This window comes from Trichophyton rubrum (assembly GCF_000151425.1).
Source record: "Trichophyton rubrum CBS 118892 genomic scaffold supercont2.6, whole genome shotgun sequence".
Lineage (NCBI taxonomy): Eukaryota > Fungi > Ascomycota > Eurotiomycetes > Onygenales > Arthrodermataceae > Trichophyton > Trichophyton rubrum.
The window spans coordinates 700,023-716,260 of NW_003456423.1; the positions used below are offsets into that span (position 1 = coordinate 700,023).

The following is a 16,238-nucleotide window of genomic DNA, read 5'->3' on the forward strand; positions in this document are numbered from 1 at the left end:
ATTTGCTTCTCAGAATATTTGGTAGCAGATATCAAGTTGACGGCTTCCAAATGACCGAAATCAACATCATAGCCTTGAATATAGACGTATAGAAGTTTGCAAACGTATTTCTTTTTTTGATAGCCGTTCAGGCTTCCATCCTTGAATTTCTGTCGGATATTGGCCAGCTCCTTATTGATGCGTTTCTCCTCCAGTTCCCTAGCTCGAGCATTCCGCAGATCAGCTATGAACTGAACCAGTCCGCGCATAGAAGACATAGCGACTCAGTTCGACGCGAGATTCTCAAAATCTTTTTCCGTGGTCTCCTATTCCTTTTTGGCCTCTCTATTCTTCGGTTCGGTGCCAGCTTGGATGTGTCAAGTTACGGTTCATGTGCATTCCACAGGCGCATTCTTCTTCGTAATCATTGCCAGGCATACAATGTCAGCATTTTGATGACGGTATAGGTATCGCAAAGGGCGGATCTGGTGAGCTATCGATCGCAATCCGGCGCCTATAAGCCGCGCAACACTCGCTGAAACGAGGGACGGAAGTCAACAGTTCGGGGAAACAGGACAGACAAGGCACGCGTCTCCTAGCTTTCCTATCCAAATATACAGCTCTATAAGCTTCTCGACCTTCCGCTGTATGCGTCCGCGGGACGACGGAGTGTAGAACAAGAGGCAGGATGTTTCCTTGCTTGCTTGCTTCCAATGCTACCTGGCTGTCTGTTCCCCTGGCGTCCGTCCAAATCGGGCGAGCTCGATACGGAAAAACATTTTGCCGGATTATCAAATTGCCCTGCGCAAGTCGGCTGGACTGTCCGTGCGCCCTACCAAACTTCGATTTCGTTCTCGCTAGAAAAAAGGACGACCAGAAGGCCACTATCAAAATCAAAGGAAGAGAGGGAGGCACAAAGCCCGTTTTCTCATATCTGATTACTACCAGCACTTATTCCTGGAATTATGCCTACCCCTAACCTGAAATACTACGCAGAGACAAAATAAAACACAGAGGAAACACGGTCTGATGGACATTGACTCCTTGATATACTGAGTAGCTAACCTAACGACGAGAAGGTGATATAACTTTGCAAAAAAGCCGAAACCAGAAAAAAAGTAGCAGACCTGGCCTTAAATTGACGAAACAAATGAAAAATGCCGCCCACAGCGTCGCAAACAACCCTGTCCGAGTACCCCTGAGCACCGCATTTAACCTTCTTACTTTACACCTTGTAGGTGAAGTCGATCTCTCCGGGGAAGTTTCCAGAGTCAACGGCCCTCTCGCACGTACATGAATCTAAAGAAATCTCAAAAATTAGCTTGTCTGCCATGCTCACACGCAGAAAGAGGTGGAGTGAGGTAAATCGAGCCATGCCGGGTCGAGGATAGAAGATGAAACGTACCAGCCCCCCTCTTTCCACAAGGGCATGCATCACCGGAAATAGGATGGTTTTCGGACATGGCCCTCTCACACGTACATTGCCCAGCCGGCCGGCTTCCTATTAGTCGTGCCACGAGTGCCCTTGTTAGATTTATCTTCCAGCAAGCGAGAAAACAACCCCCTCGACGCGCAGTCGCGGCACGGAGGGACAGGGACAAGGGGGGAAGATAAAGATATAAAATCAATGGCAAAGGACCGGAAATCAAGCAAGAAAAGGAGGAAAAAGGCCAGAACATTAACCTACTGCAGGAACAACGTGGGCCAGACATGTCGTTTTCGGTTTCTGCCTTGGTGCAGTTGCAGTGAAGAGCCTGTTCCTTGCCACAAGAGCACCTTGCTTGAGCGGCACAAACACAACCCTCCTCGGATGCGTGACAGCAGGACTGTGGTGGAGCAGTCATTTTCGCGTGTTTTTATTTTGTTTTGATTTCTGAATCTGCTCGACCGGGTATTTTCCCGTTATCTTCTTCGGGAAGGCGGATAATAGGTATCAGTATCAGATGGACTGCTGATTTTCAGCAAAGAAAACATCAAAGGATGAATGTAAGAAGGGAAGATGGGCGGTTTCTTCCGCCTATTGCTCGAGGGATAAGGTCTTTTTATATGCCCTCCCTTATTTCGACCTCCTTCCTTTCCTCCAGTGCGCAATTACCAACATCTCAACTGCGATTGGATTAAAAGCTATATGCTTATTAAGCATTGAGGTCATGTGACTTGTTTCGTCATAATAAGGCAGTTTGACAAAGGTGAACGGGAGATGCGAATGCCGGATGGATTAGAATTTAGAGGCCAGGCTTAAGGCATGGGTTGGAACTGAGGAGGCTAAATCCTCGAGGCTAATATAGTAAGTACGTGCAGGAGCTAGGGTGCGATATGGTCATTAAGGAGGCAATAGTTGGGTTGGATGCAACACCATTACCAATCCACTTGTGGAATGAACATCATCTCAGACAAAAGGGGGCCTGAGATATAGAGGAAAATAAAACATAGGAAACAAGTAGCGCCGTAACAACCATCAAAATCAACCGCTTATTCAAATGAAAAGGGGGGGGTGGAATAGAGAATAAAGAGGAAGGTATATCGAACGGTAGAAATGGAAACCAGGAATAAGGAGAAAAAAAAAAGAAATGCTGATGCGGAAAGTGAAGCTAGAGAGATGCTTTCAACGAAAACGCCATAAACCCCATAAACGAAGCAGTATGTTTAGCCTTGAAAGACAAGCAAAAGGCATCCTGAAAGGTATGTGCTAGAAAGGTAGGCAAGGCCAGCAGACTGTGGCAGGTAAAAAGGGGGGTCATATGTTGTGAACGTAATAGACAAGAATAGTAATAGCAGTAGGTGGTTAGTAATAGTAGTGGTAAATGGATCTCCAGTAAGGAAAGCTCTCATTGCCGTGAGACGTATCTAAGTCAATGTGTCGCGTTGACAAGATGTCATATCGTTTCTGTATTAGATTGATAGAAGTAGCCTCGCTGCTTTGGGGTGGAGTAATCCGGTTCTGTGTAGCAGCTTAGTTTTTGCTGTATGGTTTGTTGCAGCCAGGCTGTGCCATGATTGTTATAAGCACTTTGCATATCGGAACTTTTGCTCGACGGATGAGATGTTGGATTGTTCGTGCCAGTAGATGGGCTTTGTCGAGGGTAGGTGATTCCAAATGAACTTAGGTTGAACTGCGGACCGAGCCCCGAGAGCTGATCCTCTTCCTGTGCGGATGGAAGGGGCGCAGACTGCAAGGCTACAGCGGCTGCACCACTATGGTCTGCCTTCGGTGGCGATCCTTCACCTATCCTTGGCGTAGCGGTCACAGGCTGTCCTACCGTCTTCTGCTTGAACTCTTCTGCTACAGAACCTATTGGCTGGTTAGCAAGTGTTGGGGGAGGGGTTGTTTATGTTGACACTCTCATGGTTTTTTCTTACCTAGGCCAAATGGATCTCTCCGAGTAGACGCATCCAGAGATCGACTGCCATATGCATTATTGATGCCCGTGGAGGAGTTTGTGTCTGTGTACTCCAATGGCGGAGTATGGCAAGGGATAGTACTGCGCATAGGCAGATTCAGTGATCCTGCTCTCGCTCTGAGCGAGGTATTGTACATGTGAAGCTGTGGGACAGAGGGGCGCATGGCCCCCTGCTGTTCGCCAAAGCTTCTGGGTACAAAGTTCATACGGCCATGAATGGAGGGATTTGCAGAATGCATGGAACCAAAGCTGCATATGCTGTCGCTGGATGTTGACATGATAGATATCGAGTCGGAGCCGCGGCTGAAGGCAGAACTATCCCGACCGAAATAGCTACCATAGGCTGACGCAGAGCTCAAAGGGGAAGTAGCGTAATCATCTGCTGCTGTCGTTCCAGCCCGCGCTGAACCGTATGGGTCATTCTCTTCTGGCGGAAAGAAAGTGCCTGGGGAGACTAGAGGTGTGGTATAACCATGATGTTCCGTCGCGTAGGACGACTGTAGAGACTGGGCCATATCAAAATCATCAGGAAGTGCCCGAGATTTCAAGACCCGCTCCCGATCATCTAGAGATAGACGCTTAAGCTTTGCTCGCCTTGTCAAATATTTTTATATTAGCGTTATATTATTGCGATCGTGAATGAAAAGGGAACATACCTATTCTGAAACCAGACCTGGACTTGCCGTGGACTCAGTCCAGGAATTTCTCTGGATAATCTCTCACGGTGAGCAGCGTCTGGGTGCGCTTGACGAGTGAATTCACTCATAAGATATCGAGTTTGGTTATGAGTAAGCCTGTAAGGGTGGGTTAGCAGAATTCGACCTCCATATCTCAGACCTATGGGGGAACCTCAGTACCTAAACCGCTTCATCTTTTTCCTGTCAATCTTTTCCCCTCCTGTAGGTTTGGGTTCGTCATCTGCGTCATGAATTTCCACGTCCTCTGTAGCTGGGCTGTATATGTCCTGCTTGCTATCAATATGACCGCTATCGCTTTGCTGCTCCCCGTCACCGGGAGTCTGGGGGGTTCCAGGACATGAACTCGCTGAACTCGACTGCAGAGCATCCGTTAAGTCACTGCAGGAGAGGTCCCCCTGGCTCCCCTTGTGGGAACCCATATAGCAACTATCACTAGGATTTTGTGAGCTGTGTCCTTGTTCAGCTGCCTTCAAATAGGCCAGACCTCGAATATCACACTGGCCCGGGGCTGCATCTGGCTCTTGCTTCAGCGAGTCGGCGATTGGCGATTCACAGAATTGCATCATCATTGTAGACGGATGATAATTGTGCAACTGTGGCGATGGCAACTGGCCTCCTACCCGCGTGTTGGTCCAACCAGAAACATCTGTATAGACATCATGGGCCGACATGCTGTATTAAGAAGGGAGCAGAAACAGGGTAGCAAACTAGAAGAAACGGGGAAAGGGTTCAACGTGGGAGGGACTATAGTAGCAGATATATATCGTCAACTCGTGGTAGCAACGATTAAAGGTATCTGATGTTGCCGGAGGGCCACCTATGTTTCAGCCATAGATATGCCAATTGCCTGTCTGTTGTCTAGCTCTCTGAAGAGATGCTCCACTGGGTCACTGCGGTTCAAAACAATAAGATGAAGAGCTTGCCCCCACAACGTCGATGTTGAAGGAAACTGACAAGTGTTGTCCGTAGTCAGGAAAAATCGATTCTCCTGTTGTGTAGTGATTGTGAGAAGCTGAGACGATCAGCAGGGAAGACTCAAGGCTCAAAAGGGACCCGATTCTCTGGGATCGAGGGCAACTTGTCATAATAAAGTTCGACTGGCCTACGACAAAAGAGGGAGGTAGTTGAGTTACAGGGTAGTTGGAGGCACACCGGTGGGAAAGTTAGAACGCTGCCGTATTTATCAACAGCGGCGGATAATTGACCGATACAGGCAGACATCTAAAAAGGCGGCCAGGGGGGGAAAACCGCCGTGAGGAGCACAAACGAAAAGGAGGAGAGTTCCAAGGTTGGCGTAGCCACGGAAAAATGACGACTTTGCATTCATTTCTTTTTCGTTCCCATTCCTTTTTTTCCCTGTGAAAAGAAAAAATACGGGATATCCGAATACCTTAACACCAGATACAAAAAAAACACAGGAGCCGGGGTGCAACGGTCTCCTAGGAGTTTTGGGCTTGAATGATGAGAGGAGGGGGCCAGGATAAGCATAGACAGCCACCTTGTCATGCTCAGACCAGCATCTCGGAGTAGTGCCTAGCTTAGCTTAGCACATGGGGGAAGTAGCGATGCATGGATTGTGGGTCATTCAAGGATGGGGATACCAAAGTCTCACGTTGATGCGAAGATCACAACACTCTTAAATCATTTAAGAGGGATGCTGCATTTGATCGGATCCAACTCCTTATCGTTATGTACGTGATCACTGGGGGTCGCGTGCACCGACCACCACATAAGATCGTTTCTCAACATAAACTAGTCTGTTTTATCTTTTATTTCCTTTTCTTTGCAGATAATATCAGATTTCCAGAAACCGAAAACGAGAGCGAGGGGCGCCCTTATCATATTGGCTGTAACACAGCAAGAGAAAGCATTTTTTTTATGCTTTGCAAGTAAACAAGGGAGAATTGGCTGTATGTGCCAACCTCGTCTCTCCGGAAAATAGACGAAGAGCCAAAAGCCCCTAAAAGAAAAGTGGAAGATTTACCTGTAAGATGCATGTATTATTCTGGTCCTGGGTCTGAAGCCTTGGAGATCCCTGGGAGGCCGGGGTAAGACCGCTTCGGAGACCCTGCAAATCTTATGCCTCTCCTGTGGCCAATACCGGCTAGCAGAAGAGAAGGTCGAGAAAAGATAGGCGTTCGATAAAGCATCCAGAGTCATGCTCCCTCTTCCACATTTTCATCTTTCCCAGCTCTATCCGGGCGTGGCTTAAGTATGGGGTGACAGGGGCGCAAGTGTAGCTGGAACCAATGCGGGGAATGCAGAACAGCCCGTAGGGTAGCATCATAGACGGGCGGTTGTTGGACAGAAGTCCTGAAGAGAGATTGGCCACAACAGCACGAGAACAAATGCTGGCACACAGTTCGTCGCAAAGCCCATGGCGTTGAGCGGGAGCCGCCAGTTGGAGATCAGGTAAGGCTACCACAAACCAAAAATCCCACCCCCCCCTGGATTTCTGGAAGAGGAATAGAGGCTATGCCCGCGAGAATTGCAAAACCGACTAGTCACGAATCGAAAGAGACGCAGAAAGGGCACGGTCAGATCGGACCGCCCCCCGAGGTTGGCTTAGGCTCTCCAGTGAAGATGTCCTTTCTAATACAACTTTCAAACATCGTGAGGATATATCTTGCAGAAGTACTCCGTGATGACTGCCAAGTTCCTCGAAAAGCTGGCAGTTGGCCCTTCTCTCTTGGGTGAGCGAGAAACAACCAGGCGGGATGTGAAGACGGGTCGTGTCATAGGTTGGCTAGGTAGCCATCAAGCACCGCCCACTCAAGCTTTCTTCCTATCGAGGCTTCCCGCCATCAATCGACCCAAGGCAAGCCAGATGATCCGCAAATGTAACAGGCAGTGTAAATAGGCAGCTGGCCGGTAAGGTATGGGGGCAAGCAGGCTGGCAGGAGTGTGCTGTATGGTGGGTCACTCAATTACCGTATCTCATGCAGGTATGTAAGAAGTACGTACAACGTAAAGGTCCCATCATGCAAAAAATAAAATAAAATAAGAAAGAAGTCTCGAAAGGAAAACATCCATGAAGATGACAGGGAAAGAGTCGAGCCAAGGGTGCAACAGCCCGAGTAATTGGCTGATCTAAAGCGAAGGCAAATCTTTTGCACACTGGAAGGCCAGCCTAGCAGCTGGAGGATGGAGAGACAGGGATGGACGACATTATTAACCCGGCCCGGAGTTAGATGCGACTCTTGCAGCTATGTCTGTCCGCCCGCATATGCATGCCGGTGTGAGTGATGTGTATGGATGGATGACTATTTTTCAGCCGTTTCCAGGCCCAAGGGATCCGGAGACACGGGAGGAACAAGAAAAGGACGAAGCAACAGCAGCTCGTTTCCACCAACCGCGGCGGCCTTCGTTGGACATCTCAACCTTGCATCGAAGCGAAATGTGCAGGCTGCAAGAGAGTGAAGGACTGCTAAGGGCTGGGAACCGGGATATTGAAACCGTCCACGTGACTTCTCAAGTGTTATTCTTCTGTTTTTTTTCTTTTTTCTTCTTCGTCTCTTTCTCAACCTTCATCTTCCTTGCAATCGACGTCTTCTCGGTCTTCTCGGCGGCCCCAGAAGCCATATATCCCGCCGAATCTTGTCGGAGATGGCTGGAGATGGAGATTGGATGGATAATTATAGCCCACCCGGCGACGTCAGCGATCGGAGGACAGGCTAGGCGTATAAGGTTGCCGCAGATCGGGGCTTCTGTGATGGTTCCATGAGCCAGCCTATGGACCGGTCAGAGAAATGGCTTCTTTAGTGCCCGCTGCAGACTTTGTGGCAGCGAAAAACGAAACTCTGCTGGAAAACCGCGATTCGGAGTTCCACTGTCTGGTAGTGATCTTAATATTAGAGGCTCTGATGTGGGAACGAAGTCACGAAACCGTTGAGACAGTTACATGCATGCAGCCAGGATAGCCATGGGAGCTGTCAGAAGTAAAAATCAGAGAGCAAACGGAGTGATTGACAGACTCGACGGCACACGGCAAACAGGCAAGCTAGGAGCTTTGCGATGCGCACTGGCTCTGTTTCCCCCCTCCCCCTTCGTCGCCACTCCAAATTATGTATGGAGCACCGAGGGAGAAGGATTAGACAATCTGAATATTGTCAGAGTGCAGCAGAAGGACTGTTGCGTACCTGCAGATAGCAGAGCCAACACAGCTTCAAGGATCGAAGTTACGGACATCTCTCCTGTCCGACGGAGTTCTCCGTTACGCGCTTGACGTGTTTTTGCTGAATTGATCAACCTTTTTTTTTTTTTTGCGTCGATTCAGCCATGGATACCTTGCATGGCTGTGTGTTGGTGGTGCTTGCTTGAAACTTGCCCGTTTTGCGGGATCTTTGTAAATAGCCGGTTGTTCTGTTGTTCGGGAGAATCCATTGCTGTCTCACGCTAATATACACAATGATGGCAAGCTCCGGCCGGGGTTGGTGATAGTCTCTTGTCCCTTGAAGAAAGATAGAGGAAGAAAGAAATCGTCTCCTATCTCCTCCCTCAATTTTTTTTCCTCCTTGCTCCTTGACCATTAAACCAATTTCGAAATCGTTTCAGCCCTGCCGCAACGAAATATTCCGTCAACCTCGCCTTGATCCTCATTAAGCAGGTGCCAATGCTTTCCTCTTCAAATAACACGTTGTATAACTTCTTTTTCAAGTCTCCCGGGGAATAATAGGTAGGCTGGGCATCGCTTGAAACCATGTAGATATCGGTCCGGAACCCAGTGCCGGGGATTTGATCCTGGCTGTTACCGCCGCGTCTGCGTCAACTGTGCCACTGCTCACACTGCTCACATATAGCTATCGTCACCACGTAGCATGCATGTCCTTTAGATTCTGCATATCACTGCATGACAATACTGGTCCTGCAATCTAGTCGAAACCAATATAACCCGAATGCACGTAGGAATTGAGCACAGAATGGTTCGTTCCTGCACAGTTAATAGATCTGGGTTACAACCACGTGGAATCTCGTGAACCAGTATTGCTTCATGACTCGTTTTTTTTTAAGCCGGGTTGAAGTCACCCGAAATTTGTTGAACGATCTGCATATATGAGCCGATTTAGGTAAAGGATACAAGGTCAAGTTTGACTGGGCTGGGGTTCTGGGGCAATAGTGTCAACGTTGCTTCCTTTAGTTTCATCTTCTTTGGAGATGTCAGCAGTATTCTCAGTCTCTGACTGTTGTTTTCCTGACGTGGAAGTTGGTGCTGGCGCGGTCTCAAAAAGCACCTTCAAGTTTTTCCCGTCCTCTATTTTATCCAGTTGACTGAGTTTACTCCTCGAAGCAATTCTCAATGTCCTCCAAGTTTTGCTTGCCTTGGCTTTGATGGATTGTTCTTTTTCTTCATCATCCTTTGCCATGTCAATGTTAAAGTCGTCGTCTGTTATGCCACTCATATAGAAGTCAAGGCTAGGAGTTGAAAACCTACCACAAAAATGTCAGCAAAAATCACTATCTCCCACATTATACCATTGCTGCCATACCTTTCAGGCTCCTTCAGGCGATTAAGATCCCCAAGATTTGACTCTACAGAAAGGAAGCCAAGGTCCAGCGAGCCCATAGGAGTTGAGCGAAGCCGCCTGTTCGCTGTGATTTTTGCAGCACTTGACTGAGTATCCAAGTGACTCTGTACAGGTACAGGTGGCCGTTCGATTGGTGGGCATCCTTCTGCCTTCCATCGAACCCAGTTTTTATCTCTCGTTAGGACAGTGTCTACCATCCGGAAATAGAACTTTCCATCTGCGCCCTTTTGCAGGTAGCTCGCAATGGAAGATCTCATTTGAGTTGCCCATTTCGCCTAAGATGGCAGACTTAGCCATTGTCGGAGTTCGTTTGCTAAAGCAGGATCTTTTTACACTCACATCTTCATCGCTTAAAACATAACCGTAAAGAACGGACTTGTTGGTAGAATCAGCCAACTTGGCTTTGGATCTTGGCGTTAGCGAAAGCAAGAAATCAAGGAGAATTAAGGCCTGGACTAGAATATGTCTGCGGAAAGACACGTCATTGATCTAGACCACAATTAGCAATAGATATATGTACCCAGACTCTGTTCGGCATACCTCGAGTTCGAATAAATCCCGACTAGTCAAATACTTGGGGTTGAAACTATTTGGCAAATCGGATCCTCCTTCACCTCGCTTGCGTTTTGTGCCTCGTCGTAATTCGTCTGAGCTCTTTGTTGTGCTACGAACCTCTAACTTTGAGCTTACTTTTCGGAAACTTGAGAGGGTCGCTTCTAGTCCAGATTTCAGAGATGCAAAGTGTGTGGTGTCGAACAGTCTAGTTGGCTTAGAGAAACTCTCTTGAAGACTCCAAAATGCAGCATAAAGGGTATCAAGCTCAAGTTCCGGCTGAATACTGGAGGCCTTTGCGCGTTGGGTTGTAGCGTCATTGGTCGATTCCAAAGGTGTCTGAGCCGTTGTAGGCTCTTGCTCGGTACTCTTCGCATTGGAAACTGGAGTCTCGTTCTCTTGTATGTCTATATCCATCACCTCATCGCTTTCCGCCTGCATTTTCTGTTGCACATCGAATGTCGTGACATTTTCGGTGTGGTATTCGCCTCGAAGATTCACAGAACTTTTGTCACCTAAGGGGAAAGATTGGAAAAGGAAGATGAAAACACGGCCACAAAAGACTGTGTCTTCAGCACGAGAGAGCCTCCGCAGCAGTTCGTTGCATGACCTGAGAATGATCAGGCTCTTTTGTTTGAAGTGTTTCTAGACATAGATAAAATCAGCAACTACGCCTTGTCTAAGTATTATGAAGTCGATGGGACTCACAGCAGTATTGCGCTCTCGTCTAGATTCAAGATAGTCAAACACTTTTCTGCATCCGTCTATAGTTTGGCTATCCAGAAGTTCCTCTATAAGCCAGAAGATAAGGCCCGGTTCGCATTTTTCTAGAGAACGCCTTCAGTATAAGTTCTCCCAATGTTGCGCTTCTCTCACAGTCCATTGAAAGACGTACCGTTGTCCGAAAAGATGGAGACAATATCTAAAAGGTTCCATATCTGCATAAACGAGGGCTCGTCGATAGAGGTTGTAGCCTACGGGTGAGTATGTTAGCAGAGGCCTTCCCAAGGGACTGGAGATAGAGGACGAACAAGCAAATCATAAAATATTTCGCGAAATGCAGTCTCGACCGCAGCATACTGAGTCTGCTGATTTACCCCCACGGATACACCATAATCTCCTGCTAGCACACGCTTGATAACGCCTCCCAGGTTGGCTTCAGTCACTGGCGGCTCGATTGAAGGCGCATTCTTAATCGCGGCAGCTTTTTCCAGCAAGCTGCGTATAACATCCCCGTATACCTTGACGGCTCCCACATCCTTTCCACCCATCCTCAGGACGCTTTTATTTCTGCTTCTGCCGGCGAAAATGTGTGCTGTTGACCAGGGCGAAGCGGCGCAAACAGTGTGTTGTGGTTGACTATCTAATGTCGTTGCTTTCTCTTTTTGTCCTCTTTTGAGACTTTTGACCTGGAGCTTTGCCGCACATGATCCGTGCGCCGCGCCAAAACCTCACCTAAGCCAAGTTAAACCACCAAATAAATATCAAATCCAATTTAATTCTACGAACAAGCCGGTGGTCTGCTGTTTCTAGGTACCGCCGCGCAAAAGAACAAGGCGCAATCTCTTTAGCTGTAATGACCGAATTACAGATGCGCCCGGCAATGGCGCGTAACCTCGATGTCCGACCGACGGTTAACGACTTCCAGGACGAGAATCCCTGGGTGTCTCTAGCTAAAGCTCACTGGCTGAAGGCTAGCAAAGTGCGCAAAGCGAGGCCAGAGGTGGTCAAGAATGAGATTTGGGATCCTCTGCAGCGCGACGGATTCCCTCTTCATTCCCTTTTAATACTAGAAAATCTACACATTCTTGAGAGGTAAATGCACACGCCGGAGCTCTGTGGTTGAATGTTGATTTGACTAACATTCTTACGCAAAGGTTTCTTTGGCCAACATTTACAGAAGATGCATCGAACTACCATGTTATGCTAATTGCTGTAATTGTAGGAATAAAGAGAAGGGAGCATTTACCCATTTGGAGTACGTATACTTTTGAGAAATCCCAGTTATGTTGGACATATCTAACGCCAGACGATACACCTATTTAGCCCATTTCTTTGATCGCCCTACGGATTTCTCAGTCCTCTTCAGACGTATACTCTCTATGAACCTCGACAATACACTACCACTGCCTTCGAAAATACATCTTCTGTCTTTCGTCATCGGTGCTTTTCAATCTCTTGAATGCAGTCAGATTCGCAAAGAGTGTGCTCCATTGGTTTCCATAGCTATATGGGACAATCTTTTCAGCAAGGAATCGAGGGATAACTTGCTTCAGCAATCAGTAGCACTGAAAAAGGCGTGGCGATTGGCCGGCAAACGATATGACTCGGCAGATGAGCAAGGGAAGTCGAGGATACGATTTGAAAGGTCATGGCTATACTCTATGCTCATTGACTTTCTCAAACGTATAAATCCCGCCCAAGGCGAACGCAACAGTGAAGATAATATTCGATTTTGTGAAAGATTTCTGGAACTATTGGTGGACCTTGAGAGCCAACTTCCTACTCGACGATACGTGAATGAATTGTTGAAGGATCTTAATATTTTAGCTGTTCTTCGCAAGAGCAAGCTCTATAACGATGATAAAAATACTCTTTTTAGGGATTTTTATGCTCTGCTACGACGATTTATCAACTTCTCTATTGATGATCAAACCGGCCAACATCTGTCAGCGCAAGACGCGTACAACATCCACTGTCAAGAGTTAGCACGTCTTCAAAGGACTGCACTTAAGCATTTCAAAGATGACTTGACGCTACTTGCATTAGCAAACTACGGATCACTTGAGCAACGGTCCGAGCTTGCGGAACATCTCCGCAGCATTGATGATTCGCAATTGAAGCAGCTTTGCCAGCTATTGGGATTCAGAACCTTCTATCCCGAGCACACAAATATTGTACTTGACCGAGAGCTACTCCTAGAAATACTCCTTTTGCATTTCGAAAGACGGCCAACTTTCCAAGAAGCCACTGCAGATGTCAGCATTCTTCCTACCGAGGAGTCATTATATGACCCCGCCTTGGTTCGAAATGAAACATATGATGGCTCTAGGCCTCTCGCGATTCCAAAACTGAACCTCCAATATCTCAGCCTAGGTGACTTTTTGTGGAGGTCATTTCTTTTATATCGGTCCGAGTCTTTCTATGAAATCAAGAGCGACCTGGAATCCATTGTCAAGCGAATGCAGCCAAAATCAGGACAAGATGGCAAGGTTTCATTCGACGGGTTCTCCAGAATGGCTTTGCCTATCTCAAAGCCTGCTATAATCGATGTGGCTCAGGCACGTGTAGGCTCTCTTCATCCAGCCTATGTTCGCTCAGAAATAACTCTTGAAGTTGGCCGGCTTGGTGACACTCTCCGGCAAGAGTGGGAATCACTTCGGCCGGATGATGTTGTCTTTTTACTTTCAGTGACGCCCAAACAGGTAGATAAGTCTAGCATTGCAGGCAGCCAACGATCGGAGTCCAGAAACAGCATTAGTATCTCTCACATTCGAACTGGCACTGTGGTTCAAATCTTGGATGAGAATGGGCGCCAGTTACGGGACACTTCACCAGGCAGAGCTAACGGCTATCCCCAACGACCTCGTCTAAGGAGACTCATAGTGAACTTGGATGCAGTTTCTTATAAAGCTGATCTAGACAGAGTACAAAAGGGCAAACCAGACATATACGGCTCCATTAATGTGCTTGTACGCCGAAAATCACGAGAAAACAACTTCCGACCTATTTTGGAGACGATGCGATCATTGACCATTACTGATGCAGAACTTCCGTCGTGGCTCCAGGAAGTTTTCCTGGGCTATGGTGATCCAGCCGGTGCGAGATATACAGAGCTTGAAAATCGTGTGAAGTCTGTTGATTATCGAGATACTTTCCTTGACTGGCATCACCTTGTAGAGAGCTTCCCAGGGCAGAAAATGGAGCCACCGGAAGGCTCTACGACCATCTTTGGCCCCCCTTACGTTCTTGAAATGGTTGATGAATCGCCAAAAGCCGAGACATTGAACCCTTCCAAGAAACGAAGAAGAGACCAGGCGGAGTCTGTACAGCCAACTTCCAATTCTATCAAAGTATCTACATATAAACCTCCAAACCCTGGCCCCTATCCTATGGATGCCCCGAAACTCAACCAAGTTCGATTCACTCCTGCTCAGGTTGAAGCCATTACCTCTGGGACTCAGCCAGGGTTGACGGTGATAGTTGGCCCTCCAGGAACCGGCAAGACGGATGTGGTTACCCAGATTATAAATAACATCTACCATAATTTCCCCCAGGAGCGTACCCTGCTCATTGCCCACAGCAACCAAGCACTGAACCAGCTATTCCAAAAAATCGTTGTGCTGGACATTGACGAGCGCCACTTACTTCGTCTTGGTCATGGCGAGGAAGAGCTCGAGACAGAGTCTAATTTTGGCAAGTTTGGCCGAGTCGAGTCATTCCTTGAAAATCGATTAAAATTCCTCTCAGAGGTCGACCGTCTCGCTGCTTCAATTGGAGCCGAAGGAGCTCATGGAAGTACTTGTGAAACCGCTGGGTATTTTGATACTGTCTACATACGTCCCGCATGGATCAAATTTTGGGATAAGGTGCGATCTGATGGTTCGACAACTGAGGAAATCATCAAACACTTCCCTTTCCACGGGTTTTTCTCCAACGCCCCTCAACCCGTGTTCCCGGCAGATGCTTCGAAAGATACGCTCATCGACATTGCCGAAGGGTGTGAGAGACACATAAGGAAACTCTTCTCTGAGCTGGAGGATATACGGCCATTTGAGATTCTACGACAACAGCGAGATAAGGCAAACTACCTACTGATTAAAGAGGCCAGAATTATTGCCATGACCTCCACCCATGCCGCTATGAGACGACAGGAGATATCTGATCTGGGCTTTCACTATGACAGCGTGGTCATGGAAGAAGCAGCACAGATCACGGAAATCGAAAGTGTGATCCCGTGCATGATGCAGAAGACGAAGAACGGAGAATTTCCCCTGAAGCGGATTGTGCTATGCGGTGACCACTTGCAGAACTCACCGATTGTCCAAAACATAGCATTCCGCCAGTACGCCAATTTGGAACAAACGCTGTTCCTACGGTTGGTGAGGCTAGGTGTGCCTACCATCAACCTTGACCAGCAGGGTCGGGCCCGCGCCTCCATTGCCGAGTTGTTCAAATGGCGGTATGAGAAGCTAGGCAATCTCCCCATTGTTGAGAATCAAGAGGAGTTCAAGCTTGCCAACGCCGGCTTCCGCTACGACTACCAGCTCATCAACGTGCCAGACTACCAGGGCCAAGGTGAAAGGGAGCCGACTCCCCACTTTATTCAGAATCTCGGCGAGGCCGAATATGCAGTTGGGATTTACCAATATATGCGATTACTGGGGTATCCGGCATCGAAGATTTCCATTCTAGCCACATACGCAGGACAGAAGGCATTGATCAAAGATGTTCTGAGCCACAGGTGTGCAAAGAACTCTCTTTTCGGTATGCCCAAAATCGTCACAACGGTAGATAAGTATCAGGGTGAACAGAATGACTGTAAGTGTCCATCAATAAATCTTTAACATCGGCCCGCTCCTGCTAATTTTGCTTTAATTTTATTCTAGATATCATTCTTTCGCTCACCCGCACTAAGTCTGTGGGCTACCTGCGAGACGTACGACGGCTTACTGTAGCACTATCTCGAGCACGCTTGGGTCTTTACATTCTAGGCCGTCGAGAGGTTTTTGAATCCTGCTTTGAACTCAAGCCTGCATTTGATATCCTGGGTCAACGCCCAGATAAGCTGATGCTTATACCCAATGAGATGTTTCCGGCATCCAGGGCGGTAGACGCTGCAGACAACGAGGGCACTCCCATGGAGAACCTTGAGCATCTTGGACAGTATGTATTCGAGATGACGCAGGCCAAAGTAAAGGCTCTTGGGGTAGAGACGACCGTTGTTGAGGCTGGCGATGAAAATGACGTACCAGCAGGAGAGTCCGATGATGAAGACGATACTGCACGCGAAGGCGCTATTGAGTAGCTAACCAAGACATGTCACTTTGATGTTTAATTATGTGGATTTTTGAATTTATTAC

General features: G+C 47.7%; 4 protein-coding genes across 5 annotated transcripts; 2 read left to right on the forward strand and 2 right to left on the reverse strand.

Moving 5' to 3' along the window:
• Positions 1-3,322: 3,322 nt before the first annotated feature.
• Positions 3,323-3,895, reverse strand: TERG_05669 (uncharacterized protein; the record flags this gene model as incomplete). The annotated part of the gene is made up of 1 exon (XM_003233748.2): positions 3,323-3,895. The coding sequence occupies one exon, from the start codon at positions 3,893-3,895 to the stop codon at positions 3,323-3,325; it is 573 nt and encodes a 190-aa protein (XP_003233796.2).
• A 3,391-nt stretch (positions 3,896-7,286) lies between these two features.
• Positions 7,287-7,802, forward strand: TERG_12323 (uncharacterized protein; the record flags this gene model as incomplete). Its single annotated transcript, XM_047751295.1, has 1 exon — positions 7,287-7,802. One exon carries the CDS (start codon positions 7,287-7,289, stop codon positions 7,800-7,802), a length of 516 nt encoding a protein of 171 aa, XP_047606662.1.
• Positions 7,803-9,771: 1,969 nt separating this feature from the next.
• TERG_05671 (uncharacterized protein) lies at positions 9,772-11,426 on the reverse strand (the record flags this gene model as incomplete). Its single annotated transcript, XM_047748476.1, has 5 exons — positions 9,772-10,092; positions 10,144-10,800; positions 10,864-10,982; positions 11,051-11,129; positions 11,187-11,426. The coding sequence occupies 5 exons, from the start codon at positions 11,424-11,426 to the stop codon at positions 9,772-9,774; spliced, it is 1,416 nt and encodes a 471-aa protein (XP_047604458.1).
• Positions 11,427-12,078: 652 nt separating this feature from the next.
• Positions 12,079-16,183, forward strand: TERG_05672 (uncharacterized protein; the record flags this gene model as incomplete). 2 transcript variants are annotated; one of them, XM_003233751.2, is made up of 3 exons in its annotated part: positions 12,079-12,133; positions 12,202-15,696; positions 15,765-16,183. In XM_003233751.2, 3 exons carry the CDS (start codon positions 12,079-12,081, stop codon positions 16,181-16,183), a joined length of 3,969 nt encoding a protein of 1,322 aa, XP_003233799.2. The 2 variants fall into 2 exon arrangements, with proteins under 2 accessions (XP_003233799.2, XP_047606663.1); XM_047750013.1 differs by lacking the exon at positions 12,079-12,133 and having other exon boundaries at positions 12,162-15,696.
• Between the last annotated feature and the right edge of the window lie 55 nt (positions 16,184-16,238).